General features: G+C 38.4%; 1 protein-coding gene across 4 annotated transcripts in view; it reads right to left on the bottom strand.

The window, feature by feature from the left end:
- PTPRZ1 (protein tyrosine phosphatase receptor type Z1) overlaps positions 1-24,833 on the bottom strand; it is a 192,235-nt gene that overhangs the window by 11,202 nt on the left and 156,200 nt on the right. For 2 of the 4 annotated variants that reach the window (XM_084642257.1, XM_084642259.1), the window contains exons 14-22: positions 17,535-17,626; positions 13,566-13,651; positions 11,537-11,557; positions 11,275-11,371; positions 9,913-9,995; positions 9,007-9,141; positions 5,995-6,129; positions 4,956-5,119; positions 2,319-2,454 (exon numbers count right to left, since the gene is read on the bottom strand). In XM_084642257.1, coding sequence (XP_084498383.1) covers positions 2,319-2,454; positions 4,956-5,119; positions 5,995-6,129; positions 9,007-9,141; positions 9,913-9,995; positions 11,275-11,371; positions 11,537-11,557; positions 13,566-13,651; positions 17,535-17,626 — 949 coding nt within the window. The remainder of the gene's footprint in view (positions 1-2,318; positions 2,455-4,955; positions 5,120-5,994; positions 6,130-9,006; positions 9,142-9,912; positions 9,996-11,274; positions 11,372-11,536; positions 11,558-13,565; positions 13,652-17,534; positions 17,627-24,833) is intronic. The other 2 variants (XM_084642258.1, XM_084642260.1) reach the window with 1 other exon arrangement.

The raw sequence follows: 24,833 nt of genomic DNA, 5'->3' as shown, positions 1-24,833 counted from the left end.
AGTATGAATGCAGCTGTCCTTAACACAGAACCCCCAGAGTTACTGGCAGGTCCTCTGTTGAATTTTGTGAGGTCTGACCCGATGGAGGTAGATATGGAATTCACAGCCCTATCTTTTTAACAGAAAGTTCAGGCTATTAACTGATCATTTCCATTAGTCTGGTTACACAAAATAAAAGGCTCCAATTCTAAACTGCTCCAATAGAGTCTCATTCTCCAAGAATATGATATGGAAATTGTGCATATAAAGGGAAAAGAGAACATGGTGGCAGATGACATGTCCAGGAAAGAGGGCTTTGATTTCCTGCTTCTGGGTCGGCAGTGGCTAACCCTCTTTCAGCTTTATAAGGGGGGAGTTGTGATTGAATTCACCCCTGTATTCACACCCCACTATTGTAATAATCTTTGTGCTAAATATGTCTTGTGAGGTATCATCTGAAAACTAATAACTCACTGGTCAATAATATCACGATGAAATGTGGATAGCAACATTATATGTAAAGTTGTGAATTCCATCTGAATGATGTTGGTAGCACATGTTCAAATCCACGTAGCCCCAATGAGGCAGGAATGGTCAAGCAGGTCTTAAACAAAGGAATGTGCGTTTACCTCAATTTATATGTAAGTTGTAAACAGGATCCTCAGACAGGGAGAGGGTGGAAGACAGGAGACAAGGAAAATGTACATTTCAGCAAATAGAGGTGAGAAGAAACAATGTGCAACCTCTTTTACCACCATACACCATGTCTCCTTCTTTATTGTTTGAAAGAACTTTAACTAAGGATAACCTTCAAGAAAATGCATTTTGAAGAGTGACTGATCTATAAAAGTGAGGGCAAAAACACCTCAAGTTAGCTCTCCCTATCGATCTCTCTCTTTTTCATTTAAGAGCACAAAAGAAACAACCTTTGGACTTTAGGAGCAGAACCTGACCTGAAACTTGGTCAGCAATGTTACTGGAAACCTGTGGTAAGAATTTCACCTTGAGACAAGTCTAGTTTGTTAAGTTTAGTACTAGGAAGCATTTATCTTTATTTCTTTTTCTGACTTAATGCCTCATACTTGTACTCAGTTTAAATCTTCTTATACTTAAATAAACTTGTTTTATTCTTTAAGCAAAACTAATCCAGTGCTGTGAACTCTGTTGGTAACTCCATTTGGTATAGCAGACTGTTGTACGTTGACCCCCTCAGAGGGGCAATGGTCCTAATATGTCTGAACTATCCAGGAGAGGGCTGGACAGTGCAGAACACACATTTGGGGGAGGGGAATTTGGGACTGAAAGGGTATTGGGGTCACTCTGCAAGTAGTAACCAAGGCTGCTGGAAGCCAGAGTGTGGCTGGTGTTTGCTAACAGGCTGCTGGGATCAGTGTTGCTGGCAAAGAATGTGGCTATACACAAACACTCAGGGTATGACTTGCATGCTGGCAGACTGTGAAGGGACCAGGTTGGAGCTACTGCAGCAAAGCATTGTGAGGCACTCAAGTTTGCAGGGCAGGTGTGACACAGCCCCTCACTAGTCTGAATTACACCCCAAAATGTCATACACATATGCTATGCATGGCTGGTGTTGTATCATATCCCCATCTGTTCTGAGACACCTGCAATTCCTACAACCACAGGATGAGTTAAGAATGGAATGATAGTCTTGGTCAGAATTTTCCAACCAGCCTCTTACTGAGCTCTAATTCAGCTGTCTTCCTTGCCATCACAATAAGCTTCTCTCCCCCAATTGCTACGGCTATGATGTGTTCCCTCTCTCAAGCATTTTAACACTTGGTCATTTGTGCTACTTTCTTCTCTAGCTAAGGTATTTCTAAGGCATCCATCACCAGGGTATCTAACCACCAACAGCATCTGACTCCAGCTCTTGAGATCTGAAATAGACTTTCCTATCCCCTTCCTATTTATACTCATTGTTTCTCTTTGACATAACACCATTCTGCCTATCTTTGTGCATTACTGGTACAATAGCCTTTTTATAAATATCATTTCATGCTTCAATCCCGATTACTGAACTATTGACGATTCTAGAAATGAGCTCAGACAAAAATGCCTAAAGCTCACCCAGAAAAGTGCCAATGTTGCCAGCCGCAGCTGCAGAGGTCACTCGCCTGCTCATTGCTTGAGGGAGCCAGGAACAAACATTCAAAGCAAAGGAGGGAAACCAAGCCAGCAGGAAAATCCTGGATGGTGATTGGTCACCATCCTGCCTGTCAGAGCAAATGAGGAGGGGGAACCCAGCGTCTGTGCTGTTGCCAGCTGAGTCACAGAAACTGGCTTCAGTTTACTTACCATAATGCATATTCTCTTCTTACCTCAGTCTGCACCAAGTAGTTCCTTTGTGTACGTATGTGTTTTAAGAATCCAAATATGTTGACTGTCCCTTCATGCTGAATTTGCTGCAGCATGCTGTCTAATACTATGTATGTGCCTGTTCTTCCAACGCCAGCACTGTAAAACAAACCCAAAAAAATGCTCCTGAGTTGGAAGCAGGGTGAAAGAACTCACATGGGGTGCATTATTGCTCCTTAGATATGAGTTTTTCAATGCAAGCTCTTACATACCTACATTACATATAACATATTCAGTGTAAGGGAGGTGATGAAGAGGAATCTCTCCCCCTTCCTCTCTATTAATCTTTTATTAAAGGGGAAGACTTATTTCTCATCTCCTTCAACCACTCTCCCTATATCCCAGTTTAAACAAGACTTGTGACTTCCCGTTGGTTTGCAGCTTTCAGGCCTCTAATGCTCCAGGTATCCTTTGAAGCAGGTGCACTTCAGAGCTGTGATGTGCCCAGAATCCTCTCTGCTGATACACGTGACCCTTCAGACAAGAGGCTACATTTACCAGACCTTACAAATTCAGACACTGCCTAGGGATCTTTCAAAGGAGATATTGCACTGAGGAAGATCCTAGGAAGTATCAGAACTGATGAAAGTACACTAGCAAATGGAAATCTTACTGCTCTTCAGAAATAGCCCAAAAAGGCAAGCAAAGTGTGAGGCCTTCCTCAATAAACAAGAGGAAGAAAGGGAGCCAACTTACACGGGTTAGTTGATCAATAGTTTATAAAAATCCTATTGATTGTGTACGAAGGTCTTTGGTGTTCAAGTATTTTAGGACTCATGATAGTGCCATAGTCTGATATTAACACCAAATTTTGCCCTAATGCAGCTTACCTGTGCAAATCCCATTCAATTTAGCATGCACATATCAAAGGCAAAATTTGTTGCTTATGCTTAGAACCCTAACCAAAACTTTTCATGAGAAACTAAAAAAAAAAGAGGTACTTTTGAAGCAATTTATATTTTTATCCCTGGATTATGAAACACAATCCAGTTATTTAACACAGTCTTAGATCCCACAGTGATGTGTGTTGTATAAAAACCTCAATACATAAACAGTTAGTTTAGGTTTCTCATGAATAGTTTGGGTTAGAGTTGTAAAGTCAATATTCTGTTCTTTGCTATATAGTCACAATTCCATTTATGTCAATTAGAATTGTATGCATGTAAAAGTGCAGAATTGGGCACCAACACAGTAATGTATAACTGAATAAGTCAAGGTTAGCAGCACACTATTAGACCCATTAAAATACAAATACAGATTATCAGGCACCATATACCCTTGTTAGAAATGACAAACATGAAATAACAAAAGCACTGAAATAAGAAAATAATTAAGTAAAATTTCATAAAAATAAGAGTATTTTCACCTCAGTGTAACCTGGAAAGGCAACAAGAGAAGTTAGTCTCATACCATGAGAGTCCTTCTAAACTCCATTTCAATCCAGAAACAAACAAACAAGTTTATAAAGTTTATAAAACTATTTGCAGCTTGAACCCTGAAATTTGTACATGACCCAGTGGAGAAGTCTGAATGAAGCCATACAATTTAGTGTTGTTAAAAAATTATTGAGGGCTGTCATATTGCCGATCTCTCTGCAACCCCTTGGAGAGTGTTGGTATTTCTGGAAAGCTCCAATTTTGGCCTTCTGAAGAACAATCAGAGGTGGAGATATCAGCATAACAAAGAAAACTTGATCATTTTTTTCCAGTACAAAAAATGTTTCAGTAAAATTAGATCATCCCAAAACAAATTATCTTCGACTTGCAGCTTTTCTATGGCAACTTTACCTGTTGGCTTCATCAGTCTCAGCTCTAGAAGGACAGAATTCATGAGGAGGCTCTCTTTTCAAATGTTCCATCAAAGATGAGGTACTATAGTGGAAAACCAGAACCTGCTTATATATTTTCCAATAATCTGGTCATTCACTGGTACTGTGAAGTAATCCCAGGTCCTGTAAATCATTTTAAACCAACTTTCCCTGGGTCGCTTCAGTCTCAGTGAGCACTACCAGTACATCTGCCTAAAACTTGCAGCATTGTCAGAGCTCAAGTAGTTTCTCTTGAACTCTCCTCTATGACAAACCATTGATAGAGCACAGAGTAATGATACAAACAGCAGAGCTATAGTTCAGCAGGTACTATATTCAGTCTTCTTTTTTGCATAGTCTCCTTTTAGAACTACAGTGCATCCCTGCACCAAAGACCATATGAACTGAAAAAAATTAGAATACATATTTTGGCAGAAGTGAAACAATTACTGCAATACGTATATCAGGAAAGTCCTTAGCTACCCAAACTGCAATATATACATGCAAAATAAATTAAAAAGAAAAGCAATTTGCAAAAGAAAAAATTTTCTGTAGCACATAGCAGCATCGCATTGTTTATAGTCACCAGGCGATTCATAGTGCTGGCACGGCCAGTTGATTAGTCAGCCTTACGAAAGCTACAACTACTAGATAAAGAATTTAGTGTTCTTTCACTAGTAATTATGAAATATTAATGTGAAATCCTGCCTATAACACCACTGAAAAAATATTTTTGTGCAAAAAAACAATGAGATAAAAATCAGAGTGAACTTTACTGCAGTAAAAACCACACCTGCAATGAACCACCACAGGCCCCACAGCATGGCGCTTAGCATATGATGCCTTTCGCACAAATGTGAGGACGGGCAGAGTATATTCTGGAACACCCATATCAGGCCACTGGGTATAATGGTACTGAGTAACTACACGTCCACTAGACCTTCCTTTCTGGGAACCCTGAAACAGAAAATAGTTATATATGTCAATAGGCCAAGTCAAAGAAAGGCCATCTTCTCACTGTTTCCTTTATATACTTAATATTCTATTTTGGAATTGAATTAACATAGTCACTATTCAGCATAAAGCACACGAGACCCTAAGAATACTGGTAGCGAATCATACAGTTATATGTACTAGAATGGCCAAATTGTGTCTTCCTTATTAGGAACACAAGGGGTCTTTCCACTGACTTTATTGAGTCAATACGCGTGCTGCTTTTGACTTCAGTGGGGCCAGGCTTTGACCTGCCTTCATTAGGGCTACTCCTGATTTACACTGGTCTAAGTGTGTATCAAGCTCGTATTTCCACTGGGATGCTCAGAGAAGTGTACCTCCTCCCTCTCCCCAGAACAGCTCTGCCTCTTAAACTGAATCATCTAGCCCTAGAAATGGAGCAAACTTTGCTGAGCAAAATGATTTAAAATCAGTCTACTTCTTTTTTGTTAGCCTTTTTCATTCTGAGAATTCCCCCGGCTCACTAGTCTAAGTGATGTCCACAGCAACAGACTTATATGACCATAGCCCTTCCCCTGCTGGTGGTATTTCTGCTGCACTCAACTTGCTTGCTACAAGGGCAGAACATGTGGCCTCAATAGCAATTTCCCTTAATAAGTCTAACTGGGCATTAGATTGTGGTTACACAGTTGTGAGGCCATCACCTCCACATTTAGAGAGCACTCAGGTAAAACTCGCTGTGACGTCAATGAGAGTTTTGCCTTGGTAAGGACTGCAGAATTCAGTCCTAAGTTTGTATCAAAACAGTTGACATTATAAGATTCTGAAAATCATAAAACATCCCTGTGTCCAGGACATGCTTTTGGGATATCACCAACCTTTTTGACCTTGGTGTTTCTAATAGTAAAATTCCTCACAGTGTAATAGGCAAGTACGTGAACACTTTTCTGAGTGACCAAAAAGTTTCCATATTCTTCGCTACCATCAGCAGGCCAGTACTGGTCACACTTTCTCTGTCATAAAGAGAGAACACAGTGTCAAACCGCAGAGTTAAAATGAACAAATTTAAGAGCACTATAATCTTCAGAAGTCAATGGGAACTCCAAGGACACACAGCAAAGGTAGAATTTGTCCCTTACTGTGCGTCTGGTTATCTCTTGCTATCCCCTTATCAGAGCAGGTGTTTATTTTGAATCTCAAAGTTGGGCTTTGCATTTCTTTCACTCTCTTCAGAAGCAAGAATATTGTAGAAAAGAATCCTTAAGGACAATTATTGACCAAATAGCCTATTAAGTATTAACTACAAAGAATTCATAGTCCCAGATCACCCCATGACATAGAAGAAGCTGCAGAAAAGGAAAGCATATTTGTGGTGCCTCTCCTACAGTTCTTCCCTCAGTTGTGTGGCGATGGCCGTCTCTTGGAGAAACGGAGTCTACAACTACAGGTCAGGACCCTGAGAAGATGCCAGGGGATGATAAATCCCTCTACGTGGATTGCAAGGATCTCCTAGCAGCATCTCCACTCCTGTGTCGTCTCTGCTACTGGCTTCTCCACCATAGCTATGCACTAGGGGAAATTAATAGTGGTCTGACCAATGGTAAATTCACAGTGGTGAACTGTCACTGAATTTGCCAGAGAAGCAGGCTCTGCTCATCTTGTGGTCCTAATCATAGCTTCATAGAGTCCAAGACCAGAAGGGACCACTGTGATCATCTAATCTGCCTCCTGTATAACTAGGGCCCTATTCAGGAAAACATGTCATGGACCATGAAATCTGGTCTCCCCCCTGTGAAATCTGGCCTTTTGTGTGCTTTTACCCTATACTATACAGATTTTATGGGGGAAGACCAGTGTTTCTCAAATTGGGGGTCCTGACCCAAAAGGGAGTTGCGGGGGGGGCGTGTCACAGGGTTGTTTTAGAGGGGGTCGTGGTATTGCCACCCTTACTTCTGTGCTACCTGTAGAACTGGTCAGCTGGAGAGCAGCAGCTGTTGGCCAGGCACCCCGCTCTGAAGACAGCGCCCTGCCAGCAGCAGCGCAGAAGGGTGGCAACACCATCCCATGCCACCGTTATTTCTGCCTTGCTGCCTTCAGAGATGGGCGTCTGGAGAGTGGCGGCTGCTGACTGATGGCCCGGATCTGCAGGCAGCAGCGCAGAAGTAAGGGTGGCAATATGACTCTGACTTCAGAGCTGGGCTCCCGGCCAACAGCCGCCGCTCTCCAGCTGCCCAGCTCTGAAAGCAGCACAGCTGCCAGCAGCAGTGCAGAAGTAAGGGTAGAAGTACTGCAACCCTCCCTACAATCGCTTTGCCACCCCCCCACAACTCCTTTTTGGGTCAGGACCCCTACAATTATAACACAGTGAAATTTCAGATTGAAATAGCTGAAATCATGACATTTACAATTTAAAAAATTCTATGACAATGAAATTGACCAAAATGGAGTGTGAATTTGGTAGGATCCTGGTATAACACATGTCATAGAATTTCCCCAAAATAATTCCAGGAGCATATTTTTTAGAAAAACATCCAACCTGGATTTAAAAATCCACCACAACCTTTGGTAAATTGATCTAATGGTTAACTACTGTCACTGTTAAAAATTTACACCTTATTTCCAGTCTGAATTTGTCTAGTTTCAACTTCCAGCCATTGGATCATTTCATACCTTTTTCTGCTAGATTGAAATGCCCATTATTATATATTTGTTTCCCATGTAGATACTTAGAGGCTGTAATCAAGTCACCCTTAGCCTTCTCTTTGTTAAGATAAATAGATTGAGCTCCTTGAGTCTATAAGACATGTTTTCTAATCCTTTAATCATTGTCATGGCTCTTCTCTGAACCCTTTCCAATTTATCAACATCCTTCTTGAATTATGGGCACCAGAACTGTACACAGTATTCCAGCAGCAGTCACACCAGTGCCAAATTCAGAGGTAAAATATCTCTCTACTTCTACTCAAGATTTCCCTGTTTATGCATCCCAGGAATGCATTAGCCCTTTTGGCCACAGTGTGACTTTGGGAGCTCATGCTCAGCTGATTATCTAACACGACCCCCAATTATTTTTTCAGAGTCACTGGTTCCCAGGATAGAGACCCCCATCCTGTAAGTATGGCCTACATTCTTTGTTCCTAGATGTATACATTTACATCTAGCCATATTAAAATACATATTGTTCGCTTGTGCCCAGTTTATCAAATGATCCAGATTGCCCTATGTATGTGCCCTATCCTCTGCGTTATTTACCAGTCCCCCAATTTTTGTGTCAGCTGCAAATTTCATCAGTGATGATTTTATGTTTTCTACACCTCACCCTCAGGGTAGCTGTGGGGCCTGGAGAGGGTAGACCTAAATAGTTGTTACAAAATGCCAAAATGTCTGTTAATGTAGTTATTCTTATAATTTTAGGTTATTATAAACTTGCTTTTGCCTTTACTGAATTTTAAGAGATAGTTATAACTACTTTCATACACATAATGCTTGGAGATTATAATAACTCACATACTTTTGTTTTTTGTTGCTTTTATAATTAAGTGAAATGTTTAAGTTTATTAAGGAACTCCCTTGGAAATCTCCTCTTTCTGTCAATCAGTGATGGACATTGAGTGTCAAAGATGATGACACCTTGTTAGCCATAAAACCATATTTATTATTTCCAGCTGTGTTTACACAGATTCTGAGGTGCAGCATTACGACTTCTATTTGTATTAACGTTCTACATTATTTTCTTTTATACTATGTTTTGAAAGAGGTATATAAGTATTATTGTGACTTCTGCTTTGTATAGAATATTTGATAGGAGTCTAATAGCAAATTGGAAATGTACGTAGGCGGCATGTGTAGGAACCATTTGGTGTAGATAGCATAAAGAAATGGATTCATACCCTTCCTTTCTCAACAAGATTAGTTATCATCACAATGACTTCCACATTATGCTCCCAAATCATTCTCCAGAAATCTTCTGCTGTTGATTTTAATGGCCCTTGAGCAGCAATGTAAGCTTTTGGCTTGTTGTAGCCCTAAATTAAAATATAAAGAAATGACACTTGTTAATGTACAGTTTCTATAAAAAAGGCATTTGGGTAGAGTACATGACATTTTATATATGGATACAATAGAAAATCCCACACAACTTCAGGTATTTTTTTATTTGTAACAATTTCATTCACATAAAGCCTGTTGGAACCGGATACAATGTGAATGGAATTATTATGTTAATGTGTAAAATTCCAAAAAAGGGAATAATACCCTGGCAGAACATTGACATACTAATGATTTGAAAAGATCTATTATGATATTCATGTAAGAAATAAACCAGTATCATTCACATATAACAGGTTTAAAGAATAGGGTAACTAAAACTGAAAAAATGCTGTCCCCCTGAGACCCTTATCCGAATGGCATACACATCTCATGAGATTATCACAGATAGAAGAATTAAGTATCTACTACAAATATATAAAAATATAGAAATTCAGAACTGAAATATTCACTCTGTACTGCCATACCACATACTTTATGGTATTAAAAAATCATCAGCTGATCTGAAGCCTCTACAATAACTGAACACAAAAACGTGTGTTCAAGATACAATCTGAGATTTATCTTCATGTTGATGGTTTGTGGATTTAAGTCAGATCCTTAAAGAATCTTCTACTAATGAAGCTTTTTATATTGTTTTGTGCATATATATTTAAGAATTAATCCATTTTTATGAACTCTAGATGCCTCATTGCCTCAGCTGTCTTGGAGATACCTGACCAGATTAATAGATATGTAAATGTACTTACATCAACATAGTTGGCATTGATGTAATCAGTCACTCTTCCATCTTTTTCTGCAAGTTGTGCAAGTTTAACCCTACTATGATCATCTGCAATAAAACAAGTCAAAATAACACAGCACTCTAGCAAGCATGGTTCCTTTTCTTTAGGAAACCTTTTACAGTGAGAGACGTTAATTGGATTTTAAAATATTTATACGGGAAGTACAACAACAATATGCAAGTATTCTGTGCTTAAATATGAATCACATTCAAAATTTCAGCTGGAGAAATGCTAACTAACATCTGGGATTTGGGTTGGGAAATAATCAAACACATATCTCCTAGAGAAGGGAGAAAGTTGATCACCCTGTGAGATGCACATGTGCAATTCCCTTTGAAGCCAATGGAAGGATGTATGGCTAGATGGTCAGAGAATGTATCTCTTTAGAAACCTATCTATATTGGTTCTCACAGTGCCACACATCACTATAGTATCCGAGCATCTCTCAGGAAATAACCAAAATCACCTGAGTAGTGATCCCGTAAAGCTTTGGATAGAAATGGGGAGAATGGGAGAGCAAATAATGCTAACCTTTGTTCTGTGAAGGTGAATCTTCAATAAGGTGAAGTGAACCTCTTTTGTTCTGGGGTGAAATTTACACCTCCCATTGCCAAATCAACTGAATTGGTCCTATTATATATACAGCTCTGGTGCTATGCACCTAGAACACCGTATTTATTTCTGACTGCCTTGTTACCAGAAAAATATTGGTAGACCAGAGAGAGTTCAGAAAAATAGCCACAAAAATGGTCAGGAGGCTGAAAGGACTGACATTAAAGAAAGATTAAAAGAGCTAAATATATACACACATTAGCTAAGAATTACTAGCATGATGGAGAGGGGCGAAGCAATTGGAACATGTGTCCCAGCTAATGAACCTGATTTATATTCAGTGACGGGGCACATACAACCTAAAAAACTGATAAATATATATTTCTGTGTGTGCAGCGACTACAGATCCTGGGATTCTGCAGATTGCTAAAGAGGATACATCGTCATTATTCCAGCTCAAAGATGGATTAACTTTGGTAATCAAAACATAGCTTCTTTGGCTTTATAATGGAATTGTAAGGAAGTCTCCAATTTCTTTTTTGTTTTGTCACAGAAGGCCTACACAGGTTTCACTATCAAAAGCTCAGTAGGGGAGCAGAATCTCAGAGAAATAACTTGAAAAGATATGAAAGTCTGTTCTGTTACTCACAGAACACTACTGAACAAGACCAATAATTTTCAGACCATTGTGATTCCCCCCTCCCCATGATAATACATAAGTGCACACTTCCCTATGCTGACCTTTAAAATACATAACCAAGAGTGTTCACTTACAAGCAACGATATTTATATATCGATTCTTATTCTTGTTGTCTGGGTGATTAGAGCTGTCTGAAGTAATACCAAGATCTACAGTACAGCTCTGGATTTCCTGAAAAGAAAATAGGCACATGCTATTTTAATAAATATTAACTTACATGCAATGTTTTAAAATGTAATAAATCAACATGAAAAACCACAACTATATACCAAACTATCTTACAACTAGTTCTCTGCTAAAAAAAAAAAAAAAAAAAGCAGTGAAATAATTCCTTACCTTGTAAAACTCTTTCAGTGTCTAATGAGGGAATGAATGCAAAAAAAGTAAAGAAATCAAATTCCACAGCACACAACAAATGGATAGAAGTGCTTATACATATTACAATGGAAAACAATTATGGTCATGCAATATATGTGTTTATAATATAGCAACAACGTTGAATATTTCTGACATAATGCATGCAAGTAAAAGAAATGAGAAATTCTGAACTTGAAATAACTTTCATAACAAAGACTGACATCTGTATGTATCACAGTGACTTGGCCTCAGTCAGACTCTGGACTTGCAAATACTTATGCATGAGTAGTCTCATTGACAGGGCAGAGGCCTTTAGTTATTGGTCCAGGAACTGGGTTAAGTTTTACAAGCCTGCTCTTACTCTCATTGAAGTTAACTGCAAAACCACAACTGATTTCCAAGGGAGCAGGATTGTGCATCTTTACATCTTCATGTGACTAAACTCTACCAGTTTCGGGCTCTAAACTACAACCCTTATGCATACAAGTAGTCCCATTGGGCCTAATGCATGTGTAAGGGTGACTTGAATGAGTAAGGGTAACATGAGCAGGCCCTTAAAAATCCATAATAGTATTCTCAGCATTTAATTCAAGTTTTTATTTTATGGAATGCTTCAACTAAATAGTAAACTCAATCTTCTATAAGGGGCACCTTATTAAACGGAAAATAAATTCCATTCATTTAAAAATAGTACAATTATGGTTCCTGTAATGTTCTGGGACTCATTTTAAGGCCAAAACATCTTCCTTTTAGGCTTTCTAAAAGTTAAAAATAAGAGATGTGGTTACTAGTCATGGTTAAAGCCTAATGACCTGGTAAATTAGGTTTTAAATAGGATTTGCTTTATAGTAATAGGAATTAAAAACTGAAAAAGCTAACTTTTGTCAGCTCTGCAAAGATAATAACTTCAGTTTAGAGTCTTGCATATCTTGTTAGTTCTCCAGGAGCAGAGAGAAAGTCAGGGCACATATTCTGGGGCGTTTTATAAACCTGGAAGAACAGATAGGTAGATTGGGGTTCTCACTCCTATCTCCAACTGTGCTGTAAGTAAAAATGCCGTTTTTCAACCATACAGTCTGAACAAAATGCCCTATATTGTGGTCTCTGGACAACAGTGGGAAATAGAGATGGGGGATGGTCAAGGGTCTGGTTTGTACAAGGTCTTCCTATTTGTGGTGAGACACAAACCAGACCCTTGACCAAAAAATTGAATTCTGCCAAGTCTATCTATAGGCCATATGTGTTGAGTGTTGTCTTATGGCCTATACAGGAAATGTTTATGGGATAAATTAGGTGACCGTAGGAGAGTTTTCCCCTATACATTGTGAGTGGACAGAGAAAACACAATAAAGCAGAGGGTGTTTAAGAATGAATGTCCATATTTTCAAACATTTTTGATGCAATTATAACATAATAATATTTATAATAAATACAGATGATCTATTTACAATCTTAACTGTGCCTCCACAAAACTTTTTTTTGGGAATACATACAAGATTTTTAACAATAGATCTTTGATGAGAGAAGTGAGATTGACTATTTCAATTTTACAGTTTTTTAGTTAGATATAGGAAATATGACTTCTCGAAAGCTTGTTCATGAAATACATGAGTATTTTATCATGCATTGAAATTCATTAGTTATATAGGGTAAAATTAATGAATTATGTGATGAAGTTAATATTTTCAATTTTGTGAAACACATAATGAATTATATGTGCTATGGGATTAATCTGAAAGTTCTCACTATCCTATACCAAGACTGTGCATCAGTACACTTGCTAATTCTAAGTCTAAGTAGATATATCTATTAATTTGTCAACACTTACATTTGTTCTTAGCTTTATACACATAGGTTCAAGGTACTCATGTCCATAAGTATTTACAGAATTGGTCCCAGAATCTGGATCCCATCTGACATTAAAGAATCCCTAATTCTTTATTTTCAAATTAATTTTAATCTGACATTATTTGTAGCCTTTCTTTAAAAAGAAGACATAGAGCCATACCTCAAATTCTTCAGTAAAACCATTACTTGCATGTAAGTCTGCAACATGTTTTGGAAAATGCTTTATTGGAATTGCTCCAACATCATCTTAGGGGTGGGAAAAGACAAAAAAAAAAAAAACATTTGTGAAGGATAAGAAGCCAGAGTGATATATAACAAGCTTTATAGTTAGGCAAACTATACAAAATCCCAAAATAAAACATGCAGCCTGCGTAGGAGCTTTTGGTACTTGTCTTCTTCTTAAAATCACAACCCATCTCTAACACTGTTTAAATGATGCATAATAATGGTGCTTTCTACAAGTTTTGCAAAGGCCCTGTGAAATAAGGCATACAAGTTCCCCATCCAGCTCTTTTTCCACCTTTGAAGATTCTCTCTTTTCCTCATGTCTGCATGCCCACGATACCTCCACAAACAAGGGGCTGATCCTGCAAAATGCTGAGCCTGTACATTGAAGAGTGCTCTCAGCACTCACTGAAGTGAAAGAGAGCCGAGAGTTTCAGCTATTTGCTGAAGCAGGTTCAAAGTGAGGCAGTCGGAGTAGAATTCTTTAGTAATGTTGACAGAGAGCAGAGAAGGAATTACTGGGTTCTGGAGTCAGAATGCTCTGTGTTGAGTGGTATTAAACTGGGTGTATGGGGCCAGCTGTATGGGCCCCGGACTAGGAAATTAAGCCAGCATCATGCCAACAAGACTGTGTTAATTACGGCATGTGTATCAGCTTGAGTGTCAAAAGTAACTTTTACTCTCTCTCTTTCACTCACAATGAATCACTTGTGCAAGCAAATTTTCTTTATTTGTTGTACACCTATAAGTTTCTGTGGTTGTAATTATTGGCAATAATTTTATGTCTCCTCCTGAGACGTGTTGAGCATCTGTAATCTCTCAGGATCAGGGACTGATAGTGCAATTCTTAACCAAGGCTTTTTTTCTCAGAGGTAACTCTTATTACCATTAATGGGAATTACACACACCAGGAAAACTTTCTGGATACCACAAATAAAATATTTACACTGTTGTGAGTTGCTTTACACATAAATATGACAAATTGATATTGATGGGTTTTTCAGTTTGCATTTAACATGCTGTAATCAGAATTCTCAGGCTGATATTTTTATTTGAGAAACTCTCTTTCATACTTTATGTAAATACAGAAAAACAGTTATGTGCAAAATATTCATTAAGGATCATGTAACAAACCTTCAAGGATTTTTAATCTGCAGGTCCCCAAAGAAATATGCTTTGTAAATAACATCATCTGTTCTGTTAATTAATTGTTAAAGGGCCACATTATTTTAACTAGTTTTGGCTCTAAAGTGGAGAGATCTTTTTTTTTCCATGGAAAGCCTTCCATAGATTAAACATATGACTATTTCACAATAGCAATTTCATAACTGTATGATATGACAAGGAAACATCAATTACATTGCATAAGGAACAGCTATTTACATCAACAGATGTTCATCTTTTAGGACACCCAATATTTTTAGGCTTCAGTTACCAGGGATTTGTTGATTTGTATTGAGATCCATCTGCTCTTTCCCTTACATGAATGGACATGAATACTAAAACCGAATTAGGCAGGCAAGCCTAAGAAAAACACAAATGTGTAATATCATCTTCACACCTAGGAGAAGGGTTCTGGCATGAAGTATGTTTTCCAGTGAGCTCAGAACACAGAAACAAGCACCAATATCCATCCACACACACACACACACACTATTGTTAAAGCTTCCTTCAGATAAGGTTTGACCATGCATTAACTAAATTCAGTAGCAAAACTCCCATTGACTACAATGAGCATAGGATCAAACCTTAAAAGTGTTCTAAAAATATTGCCCATTTATGACCATGACCGCAGAGACCCTGAGGAGGGAAGAGGGGTATTTTTAAAGTGGTAACAAGACTGGCAAATGCCAACCAGGCCTCCTATCTACTGTGTGTAAACAAATATTTGCAGCATTCCTGGAGCATGGAAACCTCTTGATCTTAAAACAAAGCAGGCTCAGAAACAAACAAATCAATCCCTGCTGCTCCTGTGGCATCTTGCCCTCAGGGCTACTTTAGCTATAGATGCGCAATAGCTGGGGAGGGAAGGGCAACACTGGGGCCATGGACAGTAAAGGAGAAAGGAGGTTGCTTGCACTTGTTTTTTATGGGCAGTGCTGAGCTGGCCCCCAGCTAGTTCTGGCTACAGGAGTAGGTCTTATCATTATTTGGCAGGTGCCATCGGCACAGTCCAAATGGTTGGACTAGTCCCCAAGTCCCACCCCAACAATCCAGAGTGGCCTGATTCATGCTACAGATCTCTAGGGCACGTTCTGTACATCTCTGGCATGTGGATCTCCCATGGATGCTAATGAGAATGCACAGAAGTAATAAAGAGTATGTAATAGAAATGGATGGTGTTTGCATTCAGTTATAATAAAAATAATACTTAGCGGTTGCATAGTGCTTTTCCTGCTCAAACTACTTTACCTACATTAGACTCATATGAGCCTTTCACATACTGTGTATTGAGTAGCCTTACATAATATGTCAATAGTTCTAAAAATACAATGATTTTAGAAAACATGTGCATTAGGAAATCTAAAACTTGCTCACTTAAAATCTATCACACAACACGGTAAGTCAGAATTATTTCTGCAATCTTTAGAAGTTTTCCACAAAAAGTTCTGTCTATTTTTGTCACTTTAAAAGGTTCTTTTCACCTGTTTTAAATTAACATTCATTACTATTTTTAGTAAATAAAATCCCCAGTACCATAACACATACATGAATTACACAAAAACAACTGCAGATGCAATTCTCCCCAGGACAGTGGAACGTTATATTTCCTGTAAAAACAAATGGCACAATGACACTGCAGTACAGTTATTGACTTGGAACCGAAACAGCCTTTCATGAACTACTCTAACAAGGCATGACAATGGCTAACCCAAAGTAAATAAACAAAACAAACAAAAATGGAACTTCTGCATGACATTCAGGCTAAAATCACTCGAGAGAATTGTTTGAATTTCTGGAGATATACCTATTAGTTTTGTGATTAACTATTTAAAATATGATGTTCCTCATGTCCACAGCTGTCACTTGGCTTAGAGGGAACACTTTAAAAATGTCTACTTTTCAGTTACAAATAGTAATCAAATGCTTGAGATTTAATAAATAATATGTATTTATTCGTTACCTATACAGATACCTGGCAGATTTTGTGCCCTTTACTCACTGTGTCTTACTCCCCAGTAATGACATTGTTTTCAGTGGCACTACTTATGTAGTGAGGTACAGAATATGGGTCACAGATTTTTGTAGAAAGTTTCATTCAGCACATCTCCCAAGCAGCCTCTATCAGAGGGGGTCTTAAAGAGCCCTGGCTGTAAGTTAAAGGTACTTTATTCCTGCAGAACATTCAGGTGAGCCTAGTGACAGTAGCATTGTCTGACTCCTCGGAGGGTGTCTCCCCCGCTCAGGTACAGCTGTCTCCATGAATACAAAGGGGTGCAAAAAAATCTCAAACTCTAACATTTCCAAGCGGTGAATCGAACCATGTTTATAGCTATTGGACTGTGCATGAGGAATGGTTATTGACCCAAAAGCCATTTGCCAGATCATCCTGTTTAATGACAGTACACTTTAATAAAAAGAACAGGAGTATTTGTGGCACCTTAGAGATTAACAAATTTATTAGAGCATAAGCTTTCGTGAACTACAGCTCACTTCATCGGATGCATAGAATGGAATGTATAATAATAAGAAATATATATATTCATACAGATAAGTTGAAGTTGCCATACAAACTGTGAGAGGCTAATTAGTTTTTATCAGCAGGAGAAAAATTTTTTTGTAGTGATAATCAAGATGGCCAATTTAGACAGTTTAAAGTATTAAATATTAAAGTACACTTTAATATTCACCACATTTTTTCAATGACAAACGATAATTCATAAAATATTTCAAAACAAATTACCTAAAACTGGGAAGACTGGTGCTGAGGGAGTGGAAATCACTCTAGGTGATGTGTTATCTTCTAAATAAAAGTGAGCAGTCTGGAAGCATTTCCTAAAGAAAAAAATCATATGTAAATATAGCAAATATAACATGTTTTCTGAGATGTCTTCCTGGAATATTGGCAATATGATAAAAAAAATTAAACATCTGAGAACCTCTTGTAAGGAATATTGAAATGCATCTGTTAAAATATAAATATTCACTGTAAGCACCACTATATTGCACTAATAACATTATGCCTACAATTTACGACACCACATACCTGCACATTAGCCCAGAAGATCAAATAGTTTATGCTACTTTTACCTGTACCAGAGGCAGAAGATCGAGCAGACATCAGCCATAGTGAGAGCCAAGAGAGTGTGAATCTGCACCTGGAACCACTGTAGATGCCGTACAGTAACTTTCAAGTGTAATGAAATTCCATTGCCCTATTCACTCATCCAGATCCACATGATTCTACTCCTTTCGTATTCTAGGTACTGTACTACTCCAAAGCTGGAATCCTCACTGAGAGACCTTTCCTACCACAGGTACTGAATTCAATAAAAGGTAATATGCTGCGTAGAAAACAAAACAGAGGCTCACGGTTCTGTTATAACTGGGGCGGGGGTGGGGGGGGAGTTGCTTCTTAATGTAGCCATCACTCTGAGCACAACCAAGGAAGTCATCATGATGCAGATAGCTGAAAGCAGGGGAGTTTATGATTCCAACAGATGCTAGCCGTGTTGCAGAGGGTTTAAGGATGAATACTAATAGAATCAACCTTAACTATGGCCCACAATGTTACTTGTGTCTATTTCCATACCCCAGCTGTGAAGAGAATATGGGTAGCATCTGCTAAGAGTATAAAACAAGCTATTCAAAAAAGTAAATAACCAACTGCTGCTTTAAGCACTGCACACCCTCCTTAATTAAAAAACTCACCAGATAATTAAACTTGCTAATAACATTCTTTGCTGTGGGTCATTTAATCTATTTGAAACATTACTCACAAGTGGTTAACTTTAAAAAGAGATACCTGTTTCAGGGAAAATATTAATCTCATTTTATGTTTATGAATTTCCATTTGCTGAAAGCCATTGGCTAAAATGGTTTTAGAGTCTTTTGCCATTTTGTGAGGTTATTGTTATTCTAAATTCTACTTCCATATAATAGTTTCTCCAAATTAATAGGATTGCACAGAGAAAATATACCTTATAATTAATCTGTGTGATGGTATAATGAAAAACAGTTACATCCAGCTTTTGTATGTTAAAACAGGAGCTCCACTTGCCAGAACTCAGTCCCTCTTACTATCACCCAATTTTATGAGACCTATTAAGAAAAAAATTTTAGGAGAGAAAATTCTGGGTTTACATAGGGGTAGATTTGAAGGTGAATCAGTGGATAATGAACTGGGGTAAGGACAGTAGATTCTGCTGTGGGTTAGGAGACCTCTGCCAGGAAAAAATGCTACTTCTTCTCCATCTTCTACCTCCGTCATCTCTCCCCTCACTAGGCCATTCATGACACTGCAGTTAGATATCTACTTTTCCTGCCGCTCTGATAACATAGCCCTCCCTTTTGCTTCAGTTCCCAAATTCCTCCATTATTTTCCTATCCCATTCCTCAGTAATTTCAATCTCCTTGATTTTAGCTTCATGGCTGTCCATACAGTGGTCCCTGCTTACATGTGGCTTTCATTTCACCCCATCCCCAGCCTTGTGAATGTATTTACACTGATTTCATGAAGATGCACCCATTGCTCCCCCACTCTACGCTTTGCCCATCTCTCAAACTTTATTCTGTGCTCTTTATTTCCCATGCTGCTCCCTATTCCTACTCCATTCTGAAAACGGCCTATGTGCAGAGCTGAGGACTCCCCTGGTGAACAAAGCTCTGCAGAATCTTACCTATGATGACAAGCTAAAGAACATAAGACTATACAGTATAGAGAAGAAGAGGCTGTGGAGACGTTAGCATTCTCTAGAAAAACATAAATGTAGACCACAGACACTTGGGTGAGAACTGTTTCAACTAAGCATTTGGGAAATATGTAGACATTCCTGGAATGATTTTTTTTTTTATTCCTTCAAACTGTAATCAGTGTCTGAATTTTTTTGTCCCTATAGCTCCTGACAGATTCCCCTCTAGGATTCTAGGGGGGTAAAAGGATAGTTACATGAACAACAAAATCATAGAGTATTAAAGGAGGTTGAGGATACAGAAGGGAGATTCACGTGACAGCCAAACTTGGGGCCAAGAAGGAATTTTCCCTCAAGGAATATCAGCAAGAGCCTTGGAGGATTTTTGGCCATCCATAGGAGTCTTGAGAAGGGATTATCCATTATGTACTTACTTTATTTTGATTTAGACAAATAAAAAGCGCCCGTACACAGGCTCTGAGCACCCTGCCACTGACTTAAACTACAACATGAAATATAAATCTCAGTCCCCCTTCTACTAAGAAGCAGCTCTTAATCAAATACTAGCACCCCCGCGATAGCCGATAACTCAATCCACTATCTTTCTTCAGAGGCTGGGTAAAAAATGTGGGTGCTCCAGTGTGACCTGACAGTCAACTTAATGGAAGAAGATCTTAGCTATTTTGAATCAGAATCAAGAGGGCATCCCAGAGCCTGCTGGAGAACACCCTGGCAGCCACCTCTGCTTTAATATACTGTATTGAGAGAGATCTAGCACCAGTGCCCTCATTGACTGCAACTCCATCTGCTTATCACAGTGAGATAGACGGTGTGTCAGGTAGGCTGCTTCCAGGCCCAAGTGTTGGTGCTCAGCACCTGCTGCAGATCAGGCTCATTTAAGATGTCTCAAGGAGGACACCCCAAAAATAAGGCACCAAAAATCACTAGTTATTTTTAAACATCCTGGCCTGATACTCAGTGCATTGTGCATTTTAACAGGGTGTGCTTATTAAAAATATATGAATAAATAAAAATAACAAAAGGAAAATCTAAAAAGCTTGACGCCATTGTTTCTAAAGATCTTGTTCCATTAAGTGTATACAGTCACATTACAGTGTTTTGTCACATTTCTGCATGAAAATGTTTAAATTAGAAAAGATTTGTGTAATGATTTTCACATCTAAAACATGCTTTAAAGCATTCTAGTAACATACTGTGTGTTAATTATCCCTTGTAGCCTCAAGTAAATTATACCCTAAAACATCTGGGAGAAAAAATTCAAAGCATCCTACTTAATCTAGAACAAGATTCAGACTAAGTATTCCATCTGCTCTGCATCAGCAGTGAAAGCCTTCATGACTAAGCTAAGTGTTGATAGCCATGTCACTTCCTGATTATCACTCATCTTTAATGAAAAAAGTGATGACTGTTTTAAACTTGCAGGCAAAAGTCCCATCAATCAATCTTAACCTCATTATTTAATTTACACCTTTTTACCTCAGTATTTTGATCCCATATCTAAAACTGTGTAATTCATAATTCAGACATTGCACTTCTTAGCACATTCAGTTAAAACCCAAGACAGTATTAAAGATGTTGCAATAATTAAAAGAGGCTATAGCAGGAGCGTAAGACAAAGCAGCAGCACATTAAACTGCCCTGAAGAAACTAGAGCTGAGTGAATAGTTTAAAAAGAACAGTTTAGGGCAAGACTGTGACTTGGACTCTTTAACAGGGGCTTACGGGGGAGTAACAACCCCTCCACCCACCCTTTCACCCCTCTGTAGATGTGCATAGACCTTGGCTCTGGGCATGCAGGAATAAGTAGGTGCTGTGTGCCTATTATTCCTTCCCTTCTGCTGAGGGCAGGGAGCAGACAGAGCCTTGGCTCTAACCTCCAACAGCTGGTCAGTGCAGCTCAGCTGGCAAGGATGATGGTGTAATTTGCTGCTAGTATAGGATAGGGAAACTTTCATTTTTCAGAACTGGGATTTTTTTTCACCCAGTGACCCTAAAATACAAATTCCATTCACCAAAGTAGAAAGCCATCAATAATGAAATTTGGGCCCAGAGCATCAGACATGAAATCAACAGAACCAGCAGATTCAAGCATTCCCAATGAGGCTCTGAATCTTCTATCTGTTTTCTTGGTTTCATGTATTCTATTTTTGGATGAAAAATCCTCCCAAAGGCTGTACAAAACGATGTATCCAAAGGGATAAGGCTGTGAAATAAATAAAAGGATCTCTTTGCCTACTTCACTGTAAACCTAGACTGTCGAAGAGAAAAGACAATGATATTGACTGGAAACTCATTGCCTGAGTTACAAGAGGCCTTGAACGACCAAACTAGAGGGGGCAAAATTATACATTTTTATTTTATATATGGAATCTGAATAAAAAATATTAGAAAACATCAAAATTAAAAAGTTGCCATTTCTGCCAGTCAAGACAATTTTTCATCATGAAAAGAGTGAACCTCTGTCTCATGAAATAGTCAAGAGTTGTTGTGAATTTCTCCAGGTGGAAGTTCAAGAATTCTTTACTAAGAACAGAGTTAAACAGCTAAGTTAGTTTTCTGCTGGCCACAACTGCTGTTTGTTTTTACAAACAATTTGAGGGGAGAGCAAAATAATTTCTGCATTTTCCCATGAATCTGACAAACAGGCATTTGTCAGCTTTGCCAGGGATGATTCTTTTTGACTCATCTTCAAACCAAAGACCTCCACTGGGTAGCTGGACTATCATTTTTTGTGAACACTGTTGTAAATAAGCATACAGAGATAAGTTTCTTGCAAGTTTAAGTATTTGATGAGCAGTTTGGCCCACAAAAAACAAAAAAGGCTCATATTGGGTATCAACTATCAGCTTAAAACCAACTAAAGCTGAGCACGAGAATTGCTCTGTTAGGGATTCAGTTGTATTATTCAGTTCTTCCTATAGAACATTTTGCAAGTATAAAGAAAATAAAATTGTCCTATAAAATTAATGTCCTAATTTTCCATTGACTTTAAAAAGATCTGTGGGTGCTCAGCACCTTTGAAAATCAGGCCACAAAGTCCAAATTACAGTACATGATATTTAGATTTCATTCCTTTTAAAAACATAGAAAATACGTTACTGGCTTCAGCATAAGGTCAACAAAATTTTCTCTTGAAGATTAACAAAAAAGAGCTCCATATTTTATTTTGTAATACATGGGAAATACACAAAGGATTAAATTAAACATCTAGAAGATATTACTGCTAACGGGATCTTTGCTATATTTTGAAAGACTGGGTTTCAAAACTGTGCATTCTCTGAGAAAGAATACCAAATGAACACAATGTCATTTGACAAGAACAAGCTCATAACATGTGTAGGATTACTAAAACTACACCATGCAATCCGGGTCTTAAAGTGTATGGCATTGTTTTCTTTTGTAAACAGGAAAGATTTCGAATACCATTTAGCTTTAAAAATAAAGCCTTTTGAAGATGAATATGAACATTCATGTTGGACAATGTGAAACTAAGAGAAGCCTGTCAGTAAAATGAAGGAGAGTTAACCATAAATCCCCATGGTAGAATTCATAATCAACTGACTAGAAGTAATCTAGGAAATGAGTTGTGCAATTCTTCTGGACATTAACTGATTCCTTTCCAAGACTCACTCTGAAGATGAAATATTTTAAAAACATCATTTTTCATACACCAGCTCTAATACTGTCAAAGGCTGGACTGCTAGTTACCATTGTAGCTTGGGAGACTTGGGTTCAATTCCCTGCTACACCACATAGTTCCTGTGGGACCTCAAGCAAGTCATGTAGTCCCTCAGTTCCCTATCTGTAAAATGGGAACAATAGCACTTCCCTACCTCACTGTGTCGTTGTGAGGCACAGTCTATTAAAGACTGTGAGATGCTGAGATACTACAATGATAGAGGCCAGATACATATATGAGATAGATAGATAGATAGATAATAGTAGTGTGTCATTATTCCTGAATTTATTCATTTTGTATTTGTTTTACACTTGTCATGCAGCTTCTTTGTTGAGTGATATTTTGACATGACAGTCTATTAGAATATAACACTATCACTTTATACCTTTATCAGGACATTTTAGAGATGGCTTAACTAGTGGTGTGCACATGAGTGAAACTAGATGTAACTCACATGCATAATAAGTGGAAGAGGGTGGCTATAGGAAAAGAACCAACAGGAGAATGTAGAGAGGTGTAAAATGTAGCAGGTCCCCTGTGGTTTACCTGACACCTTATATTCTCTGTTGGCTGTTGTTACAACTCCACCCTCCCATATCCTTGGTATGTAACTTACAGCCATTTGCATTCATTTGTGCAGATTTGGACCCACATGTACCTTACATTTATTATTTACATCACTTCTGAATTTATCCCCAATTGTTTAAATTTCCATGGATTCACATTATTTAAAAGACAGTAACACAGATAATATAAAAAGAGTACTTGTGGCACCTTAGAGACTAACCAATTTATTTGAGCATAAGCTTTCGTGAGCTACAGCTCAATTCATCGGATGCCTGCATGATAATATATCAGCCATGGAATGCCCTCCTTCTCCTTTGTACCGCTAACATGTATCTTCACTCCACTTCAGTCCCTCCCTTTAGATTTCCTTTTCCCAGGTGCATATCAATGATAATACAAGATAAAGAAAAAGCTGACCCACCCTCCAAAAGACATAATGGGCAGATTCAATCCTGAGCTACACTGACAGAGAAAGTTCTTTGGTGGCAGAAAATCCATCTGACAGAGGGTGGGTTTAGAATGATGCGCAGTGCCTGTAGGTCCCCCTCTGCTAGAAAGCTCAGAATGGCTGGTACTGGCCAGGGAGGGCCAGGAGACACACTGGCAGGGCAACCATGAGGTCCTATTGGAATCAAGAATTATGCTCCGCCAGTCAAACCCTCGAGGGAAAGGTGGTGGTGCAAATACTGACTTCCTTCCCCTAGGGATGGATTGCCACCCCCAGACACAATGGCCCAGGCTGGCCAAACTGGCCCAATATCTCTATTTGCTCACATCTTTATCTTCTGTGTAAAGTTGGTAAAAAAAAATGCTCAAGTTTTTTTTTAAATTTCAACAAAAATTTTTAAGAATTTTTTTGTGTGTGCTGTTTTCTGACCAGCTTTGAGAATCGCTTGAATTTTTCAAAAAATTCAAACTTTTTTGGTGATTTTTTTCCAAAAAACTGTTTACATTTTTTACACAGCTCTACTCCTGTGTCATGTTATATGTTTGCTTGGACCTAGCAGAATAGGGCCTATGACAAAGTGGGAATTTTCTGTCATATTTTTATTAAATCTGTGTGTGCCTCAGTTTCCCCCTATAC

This window comes from Lepidochelys olivacea, assembly GCF_965140295.1.
Source record: "Lepidochelys olivacea isolate rLepOli2 genome assembly, chromosome: 1".
Classification (NCBI taxonomy): domain Eukaryota; kingdom Metazoa; phylum Chordata; order Testudines; family Cheloniidae; genus Lepidochelys; species Lepidochelys olivacea.
The sequence above is the reverse complement of the archived record's forward strand: the minus strand, read 5'-3'. Positions and strand labels throughout refer to the sequence as shown.